General features: G+C 44.1%; 1 protein-coding gene across 7 annotated transcripts in view; it reads left to right on the top strand.

Moving 5' to 3' along the window:
* PLEKHH2 (pleckstrin homology, MyTH4 and FERM domain containing H2) overlaps positions 1-19,964 on the top strand; it is a 116,899-nt gene that overhangs the window by 45,092 nt on the left and 51,843 nt on the right. For all 7 annotated transcript variants that reach the window (XM_039532147.1, XM_039532146.1, XM_039532143.1 and 4 more), the window contains 8 exons: positions 5,230-6,212; positions 7,774-7,849; positions 8,317-8,411; positions 10,343-10,487; positions 14,575-14,711; positions 16,809-16,919; positions 17,841-17,927; positions 18,695-18,853. In XM_039532147.1, coding sequence (XP_039388081.1) covers positions 5,230-6,212; positions 7,774-7,849; positions 8,317-8,411; positions 10,343-10,487; positions 14,575-14,711; positions 16,809-16,919; positions 17,841-17,927; positions 18,695-18,853 — 1,793 coding nt within the window. The remainder of the gene's footprint in view (positions 1-5,229; positions 6,213-7,773; positions 7,850-8,316; positions 8,412-10,342; positions 10,488-14,574; positions 14,712-16,808; positions 16,920-17,840; positions 17,928-18,694; positions 18,854-19,964) is intronic.

Consider the following 19,964-nt stretch of genomic DNA (forward strand, 5'->3'; position numbering starts at 1 on the left):
AATGTAGAGGTCTCAGTATCTGATTGTGAGCCCTGGTAGCAAGGGGCAGGCACAACCGCGCGGTGCTGCGGACTGGGGAGAGCAGCCTGAGGCAGAAGCCTCCAGCTGCCATGATATTCCAGGCAGGACTGAATCTCCATTAGACAAAACTTAAAGAAGAGAATGACCAGGAGTCATTCCCATTTTTGCCCAGGTGCCCCCGGCTGACCTCACCGAGGCCAGCCAGGAGCACTCATGGGACGACGATGACGGATACCAGTCCTACTGTACCGTCTGCCGTCCGCAAGGGAAGAGAAGGGGATGCTGCTGTGTAGTGCTGCAGCACCGCGTCTGCCAGCAGCATCCAGTAGACATACGGTGACATTGAAAAAAGGCGAAAAACTATTTTTTTCCCTTTGCTTTCACGGGGTGCGGGGAGAGGGCTGACAACATATACCCTGATCCACCCGTGACAATGTTTTTGACCTTTCAGGCTTTGGGAGCTCAGCCAAGAATTCAAATGGTTTTCAGAGAGTGCGGGGACTGTGGGATAGCTACAGCCATCAGTCGCCCCTCCCTCCATGAGTGTCCATTTGATTCTTTGGCTTTCTGGAATGCTTGTCTCAGCTTCTTAAGTTTCACGCAGCACTGTGTTGAGTCCCTGTTGTGGCCTCTGTCCATCATGGCCTTGGAGATTTTTTCAAATGTTTTGGCATTTCGTCTATTGGAACGGAGTTCTGATAGAACAGATTCATCTCCCCATACAGAGATCAGATTCAGTATCTCCCGTACCGTCCATGCTGGAGCTCTTTTTTGATTCTGGGACTGCATGGTCACCTGTGCTGATCAGCTCTCCACGGTGGGCAAACAGGAAATGAAATTCAAAAGTTTGCAGGGCTTTTCCTGTCTACCTGGCCAGTGCAGCCGAGTTCAGATTGCTCTCCAGAACGGTCACAATGGTGCACTGTGGGATAGCTCCCGGAGGCCAATACCGTTGAATTGCGGCCACACTAACCCTAATTCGAAATAGCAATACCAATTTCAGCGCTACTCCCCTCATCGGGGAGGAGTACAGATATCGATATTAAGAGCCCTTTATATTGAAATAAAGGGCTTTGTTGTGTGGACGGGTGCAGGGTTAATTCGGTTTAACGCTGCTAAATTCGAGATAAACTCGTAATGTAGACCAGGCCTGTGACTCCCTGAGAAAACAGGATGGTTACTCCCAGTGATGAGCTGCCAAAATATTAACCGGTTCCCTCTCCTCACCCCATGAGGGGTCATGCCCCCCCCCACTCCTGTACCATCCAACACCCCCATGTTCCTTGACAGCCCCTCCCCCACCCATGCCCTATCCACCCCCCTTCCCTGTCCCCTGACTGCCCCTTGCCACCCCATTCAACCCGGACCCGGACCCGGACGCCGGGGTAGGAGCTGCGCCGCGCTGCCCGGCCGGACCCGGACGCCGAGGCAGGAGCCGCGCCGCCTGCCCGGACCTGGGGGCTGGACCCGGCGGCAGGAACCGCGCTGCCGGACCCGGCGGACCAGCGGCAGGAACCGCGCTGCCCGGACCCGGCGGCCGGACCCGGCGGCAGGAACCGCGCCTCCCGGACCCGGCGGCCGGACCCGGCGGCAGGAACCGCGCCGCCTGGACCCGGCGGCCAGACCCGGCGGCAGGAACCGCACCGCCTGGCCGAGGTCGCAGCTGGACCCTGGGGGCAGGAGCCGCGCCGCCCGACCCCAGAGTCTCGCCAGGACCTCGCCGAGCGGCGCGCCGCCTGGAGCCCTCCTCCTGCTGGCACCCCCGGCCCCAGCTCACCTGGTGGAAGCGCTGCTTCTTCTCAGCCCTCCCAGGCTTCCCATGTGAACAGCTGATTGGCGGGAAGCTGGGGAGGGGGAGGAGAAGCCAGAGGAGCTTCAGAAGAGGAGGTGGAGTGAGGTGAGCTGGGGCTGGGGGAAGGGTAGGGAGCTGCTAGAGTTGTAGTTAAATTTAAAAGCCCTTTTGGAACTAGTTGTCCCTCCAGGAACAACCGGTTCTAAAGGGGGCTTCTAAATTTAACAACTGGTTCGTGCGATCCGGTGCGAACCGGCTGCAGCTCACCACTGGTTACTCCTGCTTCTTATTCCCCATTTGAAGTCTTAAAACATTGCTTGTGACATCAAATTTACTTTACAGCTGCTAATTGTCCTGTTCCAAATAGGAAATGAGCATTTGGGACAGATAATATTCATATAGACCCTGTCATTCAAGGATCCTAAAGTGCATTACAAAAGTGGATGCGTATCTCATTTTTACAGAGGAAGAAACTGAAGGACAAAGATTTAAGTGGCAGGGTCAGAAACAGAACCTATTCCCCAGAGTCCAAGTATCCTGTTCTAACCACTAGATAACAGCGCTATACACTAATTCAAAATGATCATGTTTTAATGTAATAACAAAAATGTAATAACAAAAAAAGAGTTACAGATAATACAAGCTGAGTTATATCTGAACAGAATGTCTTTTCCTAAATATTTTCCTTAAGACACCAGTGGGTCTTAAGTGTTCAGCCCTGGGAGTGAAACAGTGGCATGCAGAAGGGATTTCTAACTATAACATAGAAGCTCAGAATATTTTGATTCTTAATCTAATCTTCACACTTTTTCTTTCCTACATTTTGAAAAGCTTTATAATCTTTAAGATTTATTAATGTGGGTAAGTGCATGTGTCCTCTTCAGCATAAAAATTCTTGCATATCTGGTTTCTTTTAAAGTTTGGCACATCTTGCTCTCCCTTCTTGTTACATTCATCATTATTATTCTTAGTTTTTTGGATAGACCACTACATATAAGAATGGTTTCTGTTACAGTTCCTTGGTAAATGCCATTTCTACTTTCTTTCAAGTACATGTTCATAACTATCCCTATTGACATTCCAGAATATGTGTAGGTTTCAGAGTAGCAGCCATGTTAGTCTGTATCCGCAAAAAGAACAGGAATACTTATGGCACCTTAGAGACTAACAAATTTATTTCAGCATAAGCTTTCGTGGGCTGTCATCATCATGAATAAGTTGGAATATGAATAAGAGGCTACTAGGCAGCTCTCTAACTCCACATTCTACAGGCCATTATCCTCTGATCCCACTGATGATTACCAAAAGAAACTACACCATCTGCTCAAGAAAATCCCTGAAAAAGCACAGGAACAGATCTGTACAAACACATGCCTAGAACCCTAAGAAGGGGTATTCTATTTGCTACCCAAGATCCATAATCCTGGAAATCCTGGACACCCCATCATCTCAAGCATTGGCACCCTAACAGCAGGATTGTCTGGCTTTGTGGACTCCCTCCTCAGGCCTTACGCTACCAGCTCTCCCAGCTATCTTCGAGACACCACTGACTTCCTGAGGAAACTACAATCCATTGGTGATCTTCCAGAAAACGCCATCCTGGCAACTATGGATGTAGAAGCGATCTACACCAACATTCCACACAAAGATGGACTACAAGCCATCAGGAATAGTATCCTCAATAATATCACAGCAAACCTAGTGGCTGAACTTTGTGACTTTGTCCTCACCCACAACTATTTCACATTTGGGGACAATATATACCTTCAAGTCAGCGGCACTGCTATGGGTACCCGCATGGCCCCACAGTATGCCAACATTTTTATGGCTGACTTCAAACAACGCTTCCTTAGCTCTCGTCCCCTAATGCTCCTACTCTACTTGCGCTACATTGATGACATCTTCATCATCTGGACCCATGGAAAAGAAGCCCTCGAAGAATTCCACCATGATTTTAACAATTTCCATCCCACCATCAACCTCAGCCTAGACCAATCCATACAAGCGGTCCATTTCCTAGACACTACTGTGCTAATAAGCGATGGTCACATAAACACCATCCTATATCGGAAACCTACTGACCGCTATACTTACCTACGTGCCTCCAGCTTCCATCCAGGACACACCACACGATCCATTGTCTACAGCCAAGTTCTAAGATACAACCACATTTGCTTCAATCCCTCAGACAGAGATAAACACCTACAAGATCTCTATCAGACATTCTTAAAACTACAATATCCACCTGTTGAAGTGAAAAAACAGATTGACAGAGCCAGAAGAGCACCCAGAAGTCACTTACTACAGGACAGGCCCAACAAAGAAAATAACAAAATGCCACTAACCGTCACCTTCAGCCCCCAACTAAAACCTCTCCAGCGCATCATCAAAGATCTACAACCTATCCTGAAAGATGATCCCTCACTCTCACAGATCTTGGGAGACAGACCAGTCCTTGCTTACAGACAGCCTCCCAACCTGAAGCAAATACTCACCAGCAACTGCACACCATACAACCTAAACACTAACCCAGGAACCTATCCTTGCAACAAAGCCAGATGCCAACTCTGTCCACATATCTATTCAAGTGACACCATCATAGGACCTAATCACATCAGCCACGCCATCGGGCTCGTTCACCTGCACGTCTACCGACGTGATATATGCCATCATGTGCCAGCAATGCCCCTCTGCCATGTACATTGGCCAAACTGGACAGTCTCTACGCAAAAGAATAAATGGACACAAATCTGACATCAGGAATCATAACATTCAAAAAACAGTAGGAGAACACTTCAACCTCTCTAACCACTCAGTGACAGACTTGAAGGTGACAATTTTACAACAAAAAAACTTCAATAACAGACTCCAAAGAGCAACTGCTGAACTTGAATTAATATGCAAATTAGATACAATTAACTTAGGTTTGAACAGAGACTGGGAATGATTGGGCCATTACACTAATTGAATCTATTTCCCCGTGTTAAGTATCCTCACACCTTCTGTGGGTCATCTCAATTATCACTTCAAAAGTTTTTTTTCCTCCTGCTGATGATAGCTCATCTCAGTTGATTGGCCTCTGACAGTTGGTATGGCTACTTCCACCTTTTCATGTTCTCTGTATGTATAAATATCTTCTTGCTATATGTTGCAGTCTATGCATCCGATGAAGTGGGCTGTAGCCCACGAAAGTTTATGCTCAAATAAATTTGTTAGTCTTTAAGGTGCTACAGGTACTCCTGTTCTTTTTGCAGAATATGTGTAGTATTTTCCTTCAGGTTTATTTTTACAACATCCACCAAAAATTAAATGAACTTAACTTTAACTACATTAAACTTGCAGTTCTGATTATAAATTGCTTTAACAGCTAACTTTATTAAAAGTAATTTTGTCAAATTCATGTATTTCTTTTCTAGAGAAAAAAACCCAGCAAACATCTCTTGCTGCTCTTGCACATGACAGCAATAAAGGTCAGAGGTCATTACAGCAAAGCTCCTGTGGATCAGAACAAAATAAAAATGCAATAACAAGCTATTCATCAAAAGATATAGATAGTAGTATATCAAAGAACTCATGCATTACAGGAAGTGACTGGAGCTCAGATGAGGATGAAGGAGGTAATAAAAGACCAAAATCCAGGCGTGCATCTACCCTTTCAAGTCAGACATCTGAAGAAAGCACAAGATACAGCAGAATTGGGAGTGAAATGTATTTGACAGCATCTGACGATAGTAGTTCTCTATTTGAAGAGGAGAATTTTGCGGTTCAGCGATCCGAGCACAAAAAGCTATATTCCTGGCAGCAAGGATCTCAGCGGAAAAGTCAGAACAATCTACTTGGAAAGAGCAGTTCTGAGGCCTTAGGTAGAAAAGACCAAGATAGCTCTTCAGATGAACTGAATAAGAAATTTCAGTCTCAGAGATTAGATTATTCATCCTCATCCAGCGAAGCAAATACCCCAAGTCCAATTTTAACCCCTGCTCTCATACCTAAGCATCCAGTTGTGACATCTTCAACAGAGTCTCAGTGTGCAACGCAATCAAATTCTCCATCAAATTTGCCAACTCCAAAGTTGCGGACTCCCAGTGTTTTTAGTATAAGTGTAGCATTGGCAAAAAAGCACTTAAGCCAACCCCAGCTGAGTTCTGACAGAATGTTTGATGGAAATAGAAATGCTATAAGCATGATACGGCCCTTGAGACCTCAGGAAACAGACATCGACCTGCTGGATGGGGAAAATACTGACATTTTAGAGAAAATGGAGATTGATTATGAGGGAGCATTTACCTATGACTCTTTTGAGGCACAGAGTGCAGAAAACCAGGAGTCCGGTGATATAACAAGGAAGGCAATTAGCAACAAACCCCCTACTCCTCCTCTGCATCGATTCCCCTCCTGGGTAAATATAATTAAATATTTTTTACTGATTTAAATTAACTCATTTTGTTGCTTTTATTACACTTTTCTCTCCTGTACCTTTCTCATTCCCTGTGTCTATGGTGGGAATATGATTTGTTGGCTTAACACCAACTGAGATTATCAAATCCTCAGGAGCAAGTTCAATTTTAACACCTATTCTAGGATCTTGTATTTTTTCTTTTGCAGAAGAATACGGAGTAAATCATATCAGTGAAATATTTAAATTGCATACATTCAACATCCATTCTCCTATTCATGGGCTAATGAGCTGTTTGCTTTGAAAATACCATATAAAAATGTATAACCATTTTTTTGTATGTAGACCAGTGGTCTCCAAAGTGGGGTGCACAAGAGGATCCTTGGGGGTGCACGGCAGGAGGAGCACCACCGGAGCAGCGCTGCTTTTTTTTTTTCCCCCTCCCTCGGCAGTTTGGCCGGGAGTCTGAGTGGCTTTTTTTTTTTTTTTTAATTTCCACAGTTCGGCTGGGAGCAGGGGGTGTGTGCTCAAAAATTTTTTACTGATGGGATGCGCGATCAAAAAAGTTTGGAGGCCATTGATATAGAGAACCAATTGTTGAAAAAGTCATATCTAATTTTCATGTGTTCATTTGTGCACACACAGTTAGATAATGATTCTAACCACTGACTTTTTTTTATGACCATAGAACTAGGATTCCTGGTTCCAAGTCCTTTGCTCTAAAAACTAGGCAATACAATCCAGGCCAATCATTCGTGAATTAAGGAATTGTAAATATAGATTGGCACAACAGACCGTATTTAAAGAAGTTGTTAGTCCCATTAGTTGTTCAGAGAAATTTCTTAAACTGTAGTAGTAGTAATTCACTGCTTACAGAAGAATTTTACACTTCCAGTGAGATATTAAAAAATATTGTTCTAAAATGTAATAGAATTAATATACAAAATTTACATCATGAGACAAGCGGTCAGACTTTAATACTTTGGTTTAGTCGTCTCCTTAAAATTACTTAGTTCTGAGCCAGCTCCTTCCAGGCTGAGAATGTAAAGTCTTCTCTTGCCAATGATTTACCTTGTTATGCCCACCCTAGTGCAGAATCTGAAATCATAGGGTAATACGAGTACCTGGCCTGTTGGTGCTGGGGGGTTAGGTCAGAGATGAGCTATACTTTAATGTTACTTTAACAGTTTGTGTGTGTGAAGTTTTTCAGTATGGGTTTTTGCTACCATAGTTTGAAAAGCTTTTGGTGAAAAGCTATTTGCATAGCCTCCCTTTGTAGATAACATCTAGTCTTCTAGCATAGACTGTTCTCTCCTTTTTACTCTTTGAGGAACTGATTTTAGTATTAAAAACAAATAACTCCCTAGTACACAGGCAAGAGTTGTATGGGAAAAGATTGAAAGAAACCACTGGTCTGGTGAGTGGTATAGTCACGTTTCAGCCGCCACTGATAACTCTGCTATATCACATATTTGTAGCGGTGTGAGGGCAAAGGGAAGGTTTGAGGAAGAAATACCTTTCATTTCCTAATATCTACAGTAAAACATTTCTGCTTTTATGTTAGGAAAGCAGAATTTATGCTGTAGCCAAGTCAGGTTTACGAATGTCTGAAGCTTTCAACATGGACTCTTTTAACAAAAGTAAGTGGGTCTTTGTACCAACAGCCAAAATCCTCTGCTTACTGTAATTTATAAGGGGCCAGTTGTCCCAGGCGCCTCTAAAATATGCCTCTGAAGATTTCTTTGGATTTTTTCTTTAAGATATGGTAAAACAGATTTAACCTTTTCATTATTTCTATCACCTATTCTTGAATAATTGCCTCTTAAATAGAAATTCATTATAGTCCTTAATTCCCTATAACTTTCTTTGGAATTCTTGGTGAAGATTATGTAACCAGACATCAAAAGAGAGAGAATGTACTTACATTACAAAAAGACTAGTGGTCTTGATTATGATTTTCTCATACCCCATTACTCCAGTATAATTTAGGAGTAACTGTAGTAAAGACAATAAAACTACAGTGGTGTGACATCAGAATCCAACCAAATGTTTTAAATAATTTTGAAGGGTAATTTTAAAGAATTGTGTTTTATGCTATGTATTTCAGGTACTGCGGCTATAGCGTCGTATACCATGTCTGGACTATACACTTCTTTGATATACAAGAACATGACCACTCCAGTCTACACAACTCTGAAAGGGGTAACCTTATTGTTGTTTAAAAGAAAACTGTGTGAAAATCCATACTGTTAGGCTCCACATTCAAGAACTTGGCATTTTATGCTTGATGGCACTTTGCCAAATTTGTCATAAGATCATGTTTAGAGACCATAAAAAACCCAGAAGTAATGGAAATGTCAAATGTCCAGAAAATAAATTGTTGTTGCTTATAAATTGTTACAAGCCTGTGTCAATTTTTGATGTGGCCCGTACTGGTTTTCCCAGGGCTTGTTAATTATTGAAAGAGCTGCATTGTGTGCAAAGCTGTAATTACACGTTTAGATCTAGAAGGGTCTTTGTGTCAATGCCAAAGCTATTTGTTTTCAGAAGCTTGCAGAATCTAATCAGAACATTATTTGTTTCCTGGCAGCCTCTTGTAATTTGAAGAGATGTATGTTTTTAAACAGAAATGATGTAATAGATAGGTGTTGGGGGTTTTCAGTTGAATATTGCTACTTATGTGCCGAATCTTGGGGCTCAAGAAAGAACTGCAGTACAATCTAAATGTGATGGAACCGGTAGAGTTCCAGTGCTGTGCAGAGGTAATGCAGATGTGAAGAGCCCATAAAGGCCATCCCTATTCTCCATACGCTATGGAGCTGTGCTGCATGAGAGCTTTATCTGATGTAGCATGCACAGAAATTTGAGGTGTGGCAGGGCAGAGCTATGTGACTGGTGGATCTGATGTAAATGGGAGCCACCAGCCAAACCCACTGCTTCCATGAAAAGCTGCAGTAGGATCTGTGGAGTGGCTCCGCTGGCATTTTATAACTTGGGACAAGGAGGGCTGATCGCTACAGATTGTTGCTACTGCTTGCCCCCTGCACAAAGCCCATTACTTGCAAGTTTAACTATTGAATGTACAAGATCATGTCATACAGAGCCAAATAATTGTAATTGAGCAGAATATCCTTTCCTGATGAAACTGGCAGAATTAGGGTTGCCAGGTGTCCAGTTTTCAACTGAATACCTGGTCGAAAAGGGACCCTCCCCTACCCTTCCCAACCTGGTGAAAATGAGCGAGTGAGCGTGAGGGAGAGCAAGCGATGGAGGGAAGGGGGATGGAGTGAGCGGGGTGGGGCCTCAGAGAAGAGGCAGGGCAAGGGTGTTTGGTTTTGTTCGGTCAGAAAGTTGGCAACCCTAGCAGATACACATGCTGCAAAAGCATTAATGAGTTTCTGTATTCTGTCAAGGAGTGACCCCACACACATCCTGCTGTGCAAATGATTCCTGCCAAGAACAGGAGTCATCTGTTCATGCATGTTTAATGTTGGATCAGTGGCTGCCTCACTTTTAGCCCTGCCTCAGAACATTCCCCCAGTGTTAATTTCATTGAGGGCCTATAGAGAAGCCTCACCATAGTTTTGAGTTAGCCAACCTCCACCTTAGTCTGCCGGAACACAGGTTCTCCAGAAGGCAGTAGTGAACACCTTCAACTAGAACTTAGACCATAGGTGACTGTTAAATCATGCCCTCTGAATTTTATTTGTAAAGTGAAATATACTCATCCTCATACTTATGTTTTCTTGTTGATGCACCAGAGAGAAAGTTTGGTGGGTACTGGGGCACAAGGTAAAGTTTAGGTATTTTTAAGCTGGTTTAATTTGCGGGTTTTTTTGTTTTGTTTTACATCTCCTGTGGTAGTTGGCCTAGTAAGATTTCCTGGCAACAATGCTAGTGCCAATAATTTTAGTATTTATACCACCCTTTATTGTGGGTGATGTATATCATCGGTGGTAAGGGTTTGGTTTGGTTTGGCTTTGTTTTAATTGTTGCAATTAAATCTTTAGCATGGTAGGCATCTATAGTGCCTGTTGCAGCAGTAGGCTGTTTTAAAAGCCAATAAAATAAATACATCCATAAAGTAATATATTTTGCATAAATTTTCAAAGAATGTGTGTTAATTTCTGTAGAAAGCAACTCAAATAAGCAACAGCCCGTTCTTAGATGACTCTTCGGGATCAGAGGAAGAAGATAGCTCCCGATCCAGCTCACGGACCTCAGAATCAGACTCTCGAAGTAGAAGTGGCCCAGGTAGCCCCAGGGCCATGAAACGAGGTGGGCAGAAACCATAAAAACAAATATTTTGAGAGGCTTAATATGATTTTGGAGCACGTGCAATGTTTATTCTTTATATCAATGAGTTTCTCCTTTTTAAAATATGGATGCCTTGAACATGGATCTAGCTCGTTTGTTATACTTTTCACATATCAAAGCTGAAACCAAAGCAAACTGGCAGGAGAATGGGCAGCTTTCCTTTTTATGATTACCAATACTTATATGTATTTCTAAGGCATTACTGTAGTATCTTCTTGTCATTTGAGGGGAAAGATGATTTTGTGATTAAAGCACAAGGTGCGGTGTCAAGGGATCTGGGTTCTGTTCCCTGCCCTGTCATGGATTTTCTGTAACCTTTGACTGTAACTAGATAGAATAACTCAGCAGAAAAATATAGTGAGAGTCAGCAAAATATTTTCCTTAAGTTTATAACACAAAAGTAATAATTTAACCTAATCAGACAGCAAAGGAATTCAGTTCAGTTCTGTGATCTCAGAGTGTGAAGCCCATCTTCTTAAAGGCATTCTCCATCCTCTCTGCCTCTGAAACAGTCAGTTTTACAGTGCATCCCCTGAGACCTGTGCAAAGAGAGGAAGAGGCTGAACTGAAGTTAGTCCCTGGCACACAAGTGTCTATTACCCTCCATTTGTTTGTGTTTTCCCCATCTGCAAAAAGGGAGTAGCACTTACCTACCTCACGGGGTGAAGTGAGGCTTAATTTTCTGTTGGTAAATTGCTTTGAGATCCTCTGATAGTATAGTGTTACAGATATCAAAATATTATTGTTATTTACTAACTCTGATTGGACAAGGTCAGTGGCTAACTAACTAGAGTTTCACTTATGTCACACTCAGGCACATGTAGTCAATGGATTAACTGAATTTGAGTGCCAACCACAGGCCCCCGTTAAGTTTCCACAATAATGATCTGCCTTGCAAAGAATGTATACAACATTCTTGCTTTCTAGAATTGTCCTTAACCTAATTCTTTCTCCTCAATTTGGTTTGGTTGGTTGGTCCTCTGATAGGGGGAAACAGAACATAACTGTTAAAGTGCTCCCATTCTGGCAAGTATTGAAGCCCTCCCTGACTGGGTTTGTTTCTCTCATACCAAATTTCTGTACCATGCCCACTGCCCTCTAAGATATCTAAGGGCTTACTTGCACTGATGTAGCTACACCTATGCTGTGCCAGTGCAAATCCATGCTGTAGTTGGATTGCACTAGTGTAAAAGGGATTAAGTCTTTCTCTCACTTCCCTGCCAGATTTATCTTTGCTGATAGCTAAGTTCATACTGTCGAAGCTTTGGGCTTGAATTGCTTCTCACGCTAGTTTCTACACCAATCTAACTTAGTTGAATTGATTGGAATCTCTGCGGATTTACAATATCGTAGGCAATAGTGGAATCTGGCCCATTGTTTCATGCTGTCTCTTTGGAGACTCAAGAAGATAGCCCTCATTGTTTCACGTTCAGAAGTCTTTCTTCACAGCCTTAAGCATGTGTTCTTATTTATAATGCATAATTTGAAGATTGGGGGATTGCGCAGGTAAAACTGAGGGTATACTGGCCTATAGTATCATAATTACTGATATTGTTTTAGGAGGAAAGAGCCCAGCTTGAGTCTCAAAACCCAGATGAATTTGCAGGTCTGGAAGTTACAAAAACAATATTTTTATTTGTAAAATCAGCTAATATATGGAATTAATCAAACAAAATAAACAATGCTACAGTGCAAATGTTACACAGTAACTCTTCAGAGTTGAACAGTAGTTTTAAGTAAATCTTTTCAAAAGGAAACTTTCAGATTTGAAAATGAGTGTTTTTTTCCATTTTGATGAATAAGCAAAGAGTTTGTATTAGTGAATCATTCAGGGGAAAAATTGGATGTGGTTTTTCATAGAAGCAGGTGGACATGGGCTAAAACTTTTTTTTATTCTGAAACTGGATTTGAATACACAGTTTTTTAGCAGGGAAAAATTTGCACAGGCTCTTATTCATAAGTGACTCAGTACAAAAATTCCCCACATTCATTGCAAGTCAAAGAAAATAAGAGTGGCAGGGAAATGCAACCTAGACAGCCCATCTACAATCTAACCACAAGACAAACCTTTGGGAAATTCATCTACCATACAGGCAACTACCTGAGAGGACCAGATGATAAAGAAAAAAAAGTAAAGAAAAATCATGTATAGTTTAGCACAGGGGTCGGCAACCTTTCAGAAGTGGTGTGCCGAGTCTTCATTTATTCACTCTAATTTAAGGTTTTGCGTGTCAGTAATACATTTTAACATTTTTAGAAGGTCTCTTTCTATAAGCCTATAATATATAACTAAACTATTGTTGTGTGTAAAATAAATAAGGTTTTTTAAATGTCTAGGAAATTTAACTTGTCTGGACTAGTAGGGCAAGTAAATTAAAATGGAGAGCCCCTCGGACCAGTGGCCAGGACCCGGGCAGTGTGAGTGCCACTGAAATTCAGCTTGCGTGCCACCTTCAGCACGCATGCCATAGGTTGCCTATCCCTGGTTTAGCATGAAGAGCCTACACTTGATCACCAAAAAATAGACAGAGACGTAATATGCTGTACAGAAATGCTAGTGATCTACTGCAGAATTCTTAAGTGTGGTGATTTAACAGAACTAATTAAATCTGATATAATCTTTTAAATGCCATATATATATATATATATATATATAAACAAGAGATTCCAAATATTTTCCTTCATTCATAAGTCATTAAGTAGCCCCATTTGATTGTAAGGAATATGGGCTTCAGTGTGTTTTGGGTAGAAAATTAATATTTGATCTGTGGCTGTTGAAATTATGGGCAAGTGTAGTCAATTGAAGGTTTTATGGAATCACTGAATTATTTCCCTTGGAATTTTGTTCCTTTGAGAGTAAGATTCTCCTGATATCTTGCTCTTAGATGAAGCAGTGATAGCAGGATATGGCAGTGTTATATTTTTGTTTCTTTCTGGACTGTTTGCACTCCTATTTGGAATAATTTTAGTTTTAATTCATAACTAACAGCCTGTTCATATTGTGGATCCCCGTTTCATGGTTTAATTCAATTTGATTGTTGAGGTGCTGAGGATCACTCTCTTATGCACATTGTCAGAGAGAGATGGAGTTAGAGAACACTGTTTTTGAAGATTAGAGAGTGACAAAGAGACATTGTCATATACGTGAACCTGATTTATGGAAGTGAAGAAATTAATGATGGGCTCCTGGCAGCCTTAGGGCTGCTCTAACTTGTGCTCTGGCTGGTATGGCTCCCTGGGTGCTCTCCACACTGAGAATAGCTAAAGTGTGGAGTGCTCTGGCTTACCCCAGGGGCGGCTCCAGGCCCCAGCACGCCAAGTGCGTGCTTGGGGCGGCACGGGGGGCGCTCTGCCGGTCGCTGGGAGGGTGGCAGGCAGGCAGCCTTCGGCGGCTTTCCTGCGGAGGGTCCGCTGGTCCCGCGGCTTCAGTGCAGCAATTCTACATCATTTGGGAATCCATTTATGCTTTAAGGTTTTCTCCAGGAGTTTCTACGGCATTGCTGCAGTTGCACAGAGGAACCAAGAGTCGATCCCTGTAAATTTCAGTGGCTGCAGATTTCACTTGAAAGTCAAATAAGTCTTCCAAAGTTGATGACTTACAATGGTCTGTTTAAATAATTATTTTCCAGTAGCTGAAAACTGTAGACCATATGAGGAATTTTAATTTGTCTCAATATACCTTCTCCTTTGAATTCCGATGATAAGTTGACATTTAAGAATATTTTACAACCAGTAAATATTAAATTGCTTTTAATCAGGTTCTTGAATATGACATTTTTCACATTGCTCCTTGCATTCTTTATGTTTATGTACCTGGAGCATTTCCAAATTCCTAAATAAACACTTTGATATTACTTTTAAGGAATTTACTTGCACTGCTTGATATTCTCATCAAAAATATTTAATTCCCCCTGGAATGCTATTAATATTTTAGTTTGTCAACAACCCCAGCTCAGCTGTTCCCTCCATACCCATGCCCGATTTCTCATGTCTAAAATACAATGGCAAAGAAATATATACATGGCATCTTTTTTCCTTTTTCGCTCAGGTGTGTCTTTGTCTTCTATGACCTCAGAAAGCGACTATGCTATTCCCCCTGATGCCTACTCAACAGATACAGACTATTCAGAGCCAGAGCAGAAACTCCCTAAAACCTGTTCCTCATCTAGTGATAGTGGAAAAAATGTGAGTACCAAAGTTATGCAAAGAATAATAGTATTTCTTTCTTCTACACCAAATGTTAACAAAGCCCAGTACTAAGTTTGCTTGGCACACAGTGTGATGATTACAAGTTGCAATGTGTTCAGATTCATTAAATGACCCGTATGCTGACTGTAACAAATCAGACACTTGGGGTGACCTATTGTGTGTGAAATATCTAAACACAGCGTAGAAGAACCAGGTTGGGTGTACAGAGGGGTGGCCTCAGTAGCAGCAACAGCAGAGACCCCACTAGAGAGTCAGGGGTGGGGAGAATTACATACCACCCTGTACCAGGGCCATCCAGAGGATTCAGGGGGCCTGGGGCAAAGCAATTTCGGGAGCCATTTCCATAAAAAAAGTTGCAATACTATAGAATACTATATTCTCATGGGGGCCCCTGTGGGGCCCGGCAGGGCCGCCCAGAGGATTCTGGGGGCCCGGGGTCTTCGGTGGCGGGGGGCCCTTCCGTTCCGGGACCGCCGCCGAAGTGCCCCGAAGACCCGCGGCGGACCCCCCCGCCGCCGAATTACCGCCGAAGCGGGACCCGCCGCCGAAGTGCAGCCCGGTCTTCGGCGGTAATTTGGCGGGGCGGGTCCCCGCCGCTGGTCTTCGGGCACTTGGGCGGCGGGTCCCGAATGGAAGGGCCCCGCCGCCGAATTACCGCTGAAGACCGGGCTGCATGTCGGCGGCGGGTCCCGCTTCGGCGGTAATTCGCCAGTGGGGGGCCCTTCTGCCCCGCAGCGGAAGGACCCCCCGCTGGCGAAGACCGGGAGCGAAGAAGCTCCTGCGCCCTCTTGCCCCGCCCCCTCTGGGCGGCCCTGACCCTATCCAGCCCCCCCCAGAACACCCACAATCCAACCCCCCCCAGTCCCTGCCCCCTGACCGCTCCCCCAACCTCTACCCCCTCCCTGTGCCCTGACTGTCCCCAGGACTCCCTGCCCCTTAGCCAACCCCCCTGGCCCCAGCCTCTTACCCCGGCTCCCTCCTTACCCGGAGTCTCAGCGCGTTGCTGAACAGCCGCAGCGTGTCTCCAGCGGGGCCTGAGCTCCGTCCGCTCAAAGCTGCGTGGGGAGGAGGCGGGGCTGCGAGCTCCACGCCAAGCGGAGGGAGCTGAGCTCAGCCCGGAGCTCCCAGCCCCGCCCCCTGACCACGTGGCTCTGAGCGGGGTGGGGCTCAGGGGCCCCGACGGAGACACGCTGCGGCGCTGTCTGAGGATACCGCTTGATGCGCTTGGGCTCCAGGAGAGGGGCGGAGGCGGGAGCCTCAGCTGTTCTCTTGGGGGCCCCTGCAGAGCCCGGGGCCCGGGGCAAATTGCCACCTTTGCCCCCCCCGCCCCCTCTGGGCGGCCCTGCCCTGTACACAGTACAGAAGATATACATGGATGGAGTGTCTGCAACTTCCTCACATAGGATGTGGGGGACTGTGAGCATATCAGATGTGTGGTCAGTGGGTCCGCAGGCTGCACAGATCACAGAATCGAAACCCACAGCGTGGGGTAACGGGCTGCACCTTTATTCCTCACTATGACTTGTATTAATGGTGGTGGCCTGGGTATCCAAGCCGCTTGGCTGAGTGGGGATGAGGACCATATCACTCAATTCCTGACATAGAGCAAAACCTTGAGCTTTATTTTGCTGGAGTTTGCACTGAAGGTGTGTTCGTGTGCAGCTGCGGAATTACAATTCTCTGGGACTGTCCAGTAGGTTAGGCTCAGAAGTTAGGGGCTGAGCATATATATTTTTAAAATTACAAGCTTTATGTGGAATGTTTTCATTATTATTTAATGAAAATGTTGTATAATGCTTAGAGCCTAGGTCTGGGAATCAAGAGTCCTGCGTTCTGTTCTTAGCTCTTATTGTGTGACTTGGAAAATCTCTGTACCCCTGTCTAACTGTAAAATAGGGAAAATACTTTTTTATCTCACATGCATGAATCTTAATGCATGTAAAAACTGGATCTTTCTACTATAAAAAGGCAAATTATTGTAATAATTATTATTTACCATGTAGGCATTTTTTCTTTGGCAAAATACCTTGTTATAATATATTACATAACTTATTTTTTATTTTAAATAATCAGGAGCCATTGGAAAAATCTGGATATTTGTTAAAAATGGGTGGCAAAGTAAAAACCTGGAAACGACGATGGTTTGTGCTCAAAGGTGGTGAGTTACTGTACTACAAATCTCCGGTGAGTATGAATAACGTGTTTGCTGTTTAGTTCCCGATTCCTCTAAATGACTGTAAAATTGCCAGATGGAAAAATACATTTCTTCATTTGAATACATTAAATTAAACATTTCATAATAAAGCGCCCAGTCCCACAAACTGTTGAGCACCCTGAACTTTTATCTTATGGGATTTGAGGGCACTGTACCTGCTAGGTCAGTGGTGGGAGGGAGTGAGGGCTCCGTCTGGGGGTGCGGGCTCTGGGGTGGGGCCAGAAATGAGGAGTTCAGGGTGTGGGAGGAGGCTCCGGGTTGGGGTACGGGCAGGGAGGGCTCTGGGGTGTGGCTGGGGATGACAGGCTTGGGACCAAGGGATTTGGATGGTGGGAGGAGAATCAGGGCTGGGGCAGTGGGTTGAGGTACTGGGGAGGGGTGTGAGGGCTCTGGCTGGGAGTGTGGGCTCTGGGGGGGGGCGGGGATGAGGAGTTTGGGGTGCAGGAGGGTGCTCTGGGCTGGGACCAATGGGTTCAGAGGGTGGGAGGGGGATCAGGGTCTTGGGGCACAGGGAGGGTGAGGGCTCTGGCATGGGGCTGGGGATGACAGGCTTGGGGTACAAGAGGGGGCTCTGGGCTGGATCAAGGGGTTCGGAGGGCGGGAGAGAGATCAGGGCTGTGGCAGGGGATTAGATCATAGGGGGAGGGCTCAGGGGTGCAGGCTCTGGGCAGTGCTTACCACAAGCAGCTCCCAGAAGCATGTCACCCCTCCGGCTCCGAGGTGCAGCAGGAGCTGAGGGCTGGATTAAATGGTCTGATGAGTTGGATGTGGCCTGTGGGCTGTAGTTTGCCTGCCCCATGCTGGATGCTTCCAGTGATCAAGTCTTAAATGTGTTATACCAGTATTTTATTACAGATGAATAATCCTTTTTTTCACGTTCTTTCACACAGAGTGATGTAATTCGAAAGCCACAAGGTCAAATTGAGTTAAGCGTATCCAGCCACATTGTAAGAGGTGATGGAAAACAAACAGTTCAGGTGCTTCCTTGTCTCATTGTATTTTTAGAGGGTCCTCTCTTTTCACTCCTAAAAGTGACCCTTCCTCCAAATGTGTCTCCTTTTGGAGGCAGTCAGTGCCCTCCATCTGAGGGGGAGGGATTGTTTCAGTCATAGAAACTGGAGATAGAAAAGACTATAGCAGTGGTCCCCAACCTTTTCGTCTGGCGGGCGCCAGACGAAGGACCTTAGCAGCGGTCGAGCATCCGCCAAAATGCCGCTGAATTTCGTCGGCATTTTGGGGGCGACACCTCTCGATGACATCGCTTGTTGGCGGCAAGCGGCGTCATCAAGAGGCGTCACTGCCGAAATGCCGCCGAATTTCGGTGATATTTCGTCGAATGCTCAACCGCCGGCCAGGCGCCCGCGGGCACTGCGTTGGGGACCCCTGCTCTATAGGGTTATCTTTTTCACATTCTAGTGAAGGTAGGATTGTTACCTGTAACATTAACCCGGATGGGATGGCTTTGTGCTCCAAGCACTCTGAAATCACAGATTAACATGCCACCAGTTGCGATTCCAACTTAGGTAAAATGAATTCCATGTAATTTACTATAGGGGGATCTTTCAAATGAGATGTCATTGACTATGGGGTCGCCTGCTCTGCATGGCCATTAAGCGGTTCTACTCTGAAAAGTGACAGTAAAAATGTTGCGAATATTTTGTGTTTGTAAATAAATGTATTGTTTAAATAAGTTGAAATGCATAATATTCCTAGAACTGAAGGCATCTTTTCTGTCACTATTCAGTTGATCACAGAAAAACGAACATACTACCTGACTGCAGATTCTCCCAACATCTTAGAAGAGTGGATCAAAGTACTACAGAATGTTCTTAAAGTGCAGGCTGCTAGTCCACTTTTCATACAGCCTGATGTGAAGCCAGCCATGAAAGGATTGCTGACCAAGGTAGGGACACTTATTTCCCTGACAAAGTATTTTTATTCTGTTTTTATTTTTAAAAATATTTCTTCTTAATATCTCTAAGTGAAAAAAGGCAACAAGAACTGTATAAAACGTGTAGTAAACTAATTTTAGTAACCAGTCCTTCTATTGACGTCAATGGCAAAACACCAATTGGCTTCAACAGGAGCAGAATTGGATCTTTAACAGGGACTTCTTTGTACAGTAGTATCTAAGTTGGCTGCAGTATTTGGCATTGGCCCTTGTGTGATTTTGCAAAAGTGCTGTTTGAGGAGCACCCAAAATTAAAGTCCAGAAGTACATGTACTATAAATATTTAACATAAGAGTAAATAGATTAAAGTAGACATGCTATACAGTATGAATAAACTAGGACTGCCTGCTGTAGTACTGTAATAAAAATCTAAATTGGCAAGTCTTTTTCATTTGGCCACTTGATCCACTACCTTCCATGTTGAATTCTCTGTTTGCACATCGTTAGGACCCTTATTCAGCGCATGCCCCAATTTAAACATTTTTGTAAGGGGTCTCTCTATTTTCCAACATCAGCAGTCAAAACAAGATATTTCAAGATAATGAGGATAATGTGTAGAGTGAGGGACTATACTATGTTAAGGTTAATTTACTCATCAGATTTAGATGCTCTTCTACTGCATATCATTATTATATTCACAGGAATGTAGAAACTATTGCAGTTTATGAGGGGCTTCAACTTTAGGTTCTCCTCTGATCTGTGGAGAATGAAACACCTTCCAACTTCTTATTAAATATGCTATATGTTTGTATATTGTACTGATACTAGTGGAAAAGCCCTTAATGGCAGAGATTCTCTGCTGTGCCTTCCACTTAGTGTGGAGTGTGTGATTCTCTGCCTGAATCCACACCAGTTCCAGTAAAGGTTACAGCAGCCTTAACACTGCAGTAAATAGCTGTTTTACTGTCCCTTTCCACCACCAGAGCAGCACAAAGGGGCTGGGGCACAGCAGAGAATCTGACCCAATCTGTTTACCTAGTAATCAGAAAATTAGGCCAATTTTTTAAAATTTGGGTCTCACATTCAGCACCTCTGGAAAAAAATTCAGACTGCTCATTTAAGT

The sequence above is a fragment of the Mauremys reevesii genome, linkage group 3 (genome assembly GCF_016161935.1).
Source record: "Mauremys reevesii isolate NIE-2019 linkage group 3, ASM1616193v1, whole genome shotgun sequence".
In the NCBI taxonomy this organism is placed as follows: domain Eukaryota; kingdom Metazoa; phylum Chordata; order Testudines; family Geoemydidae; genus Mauremys; species Mauremys reevesii.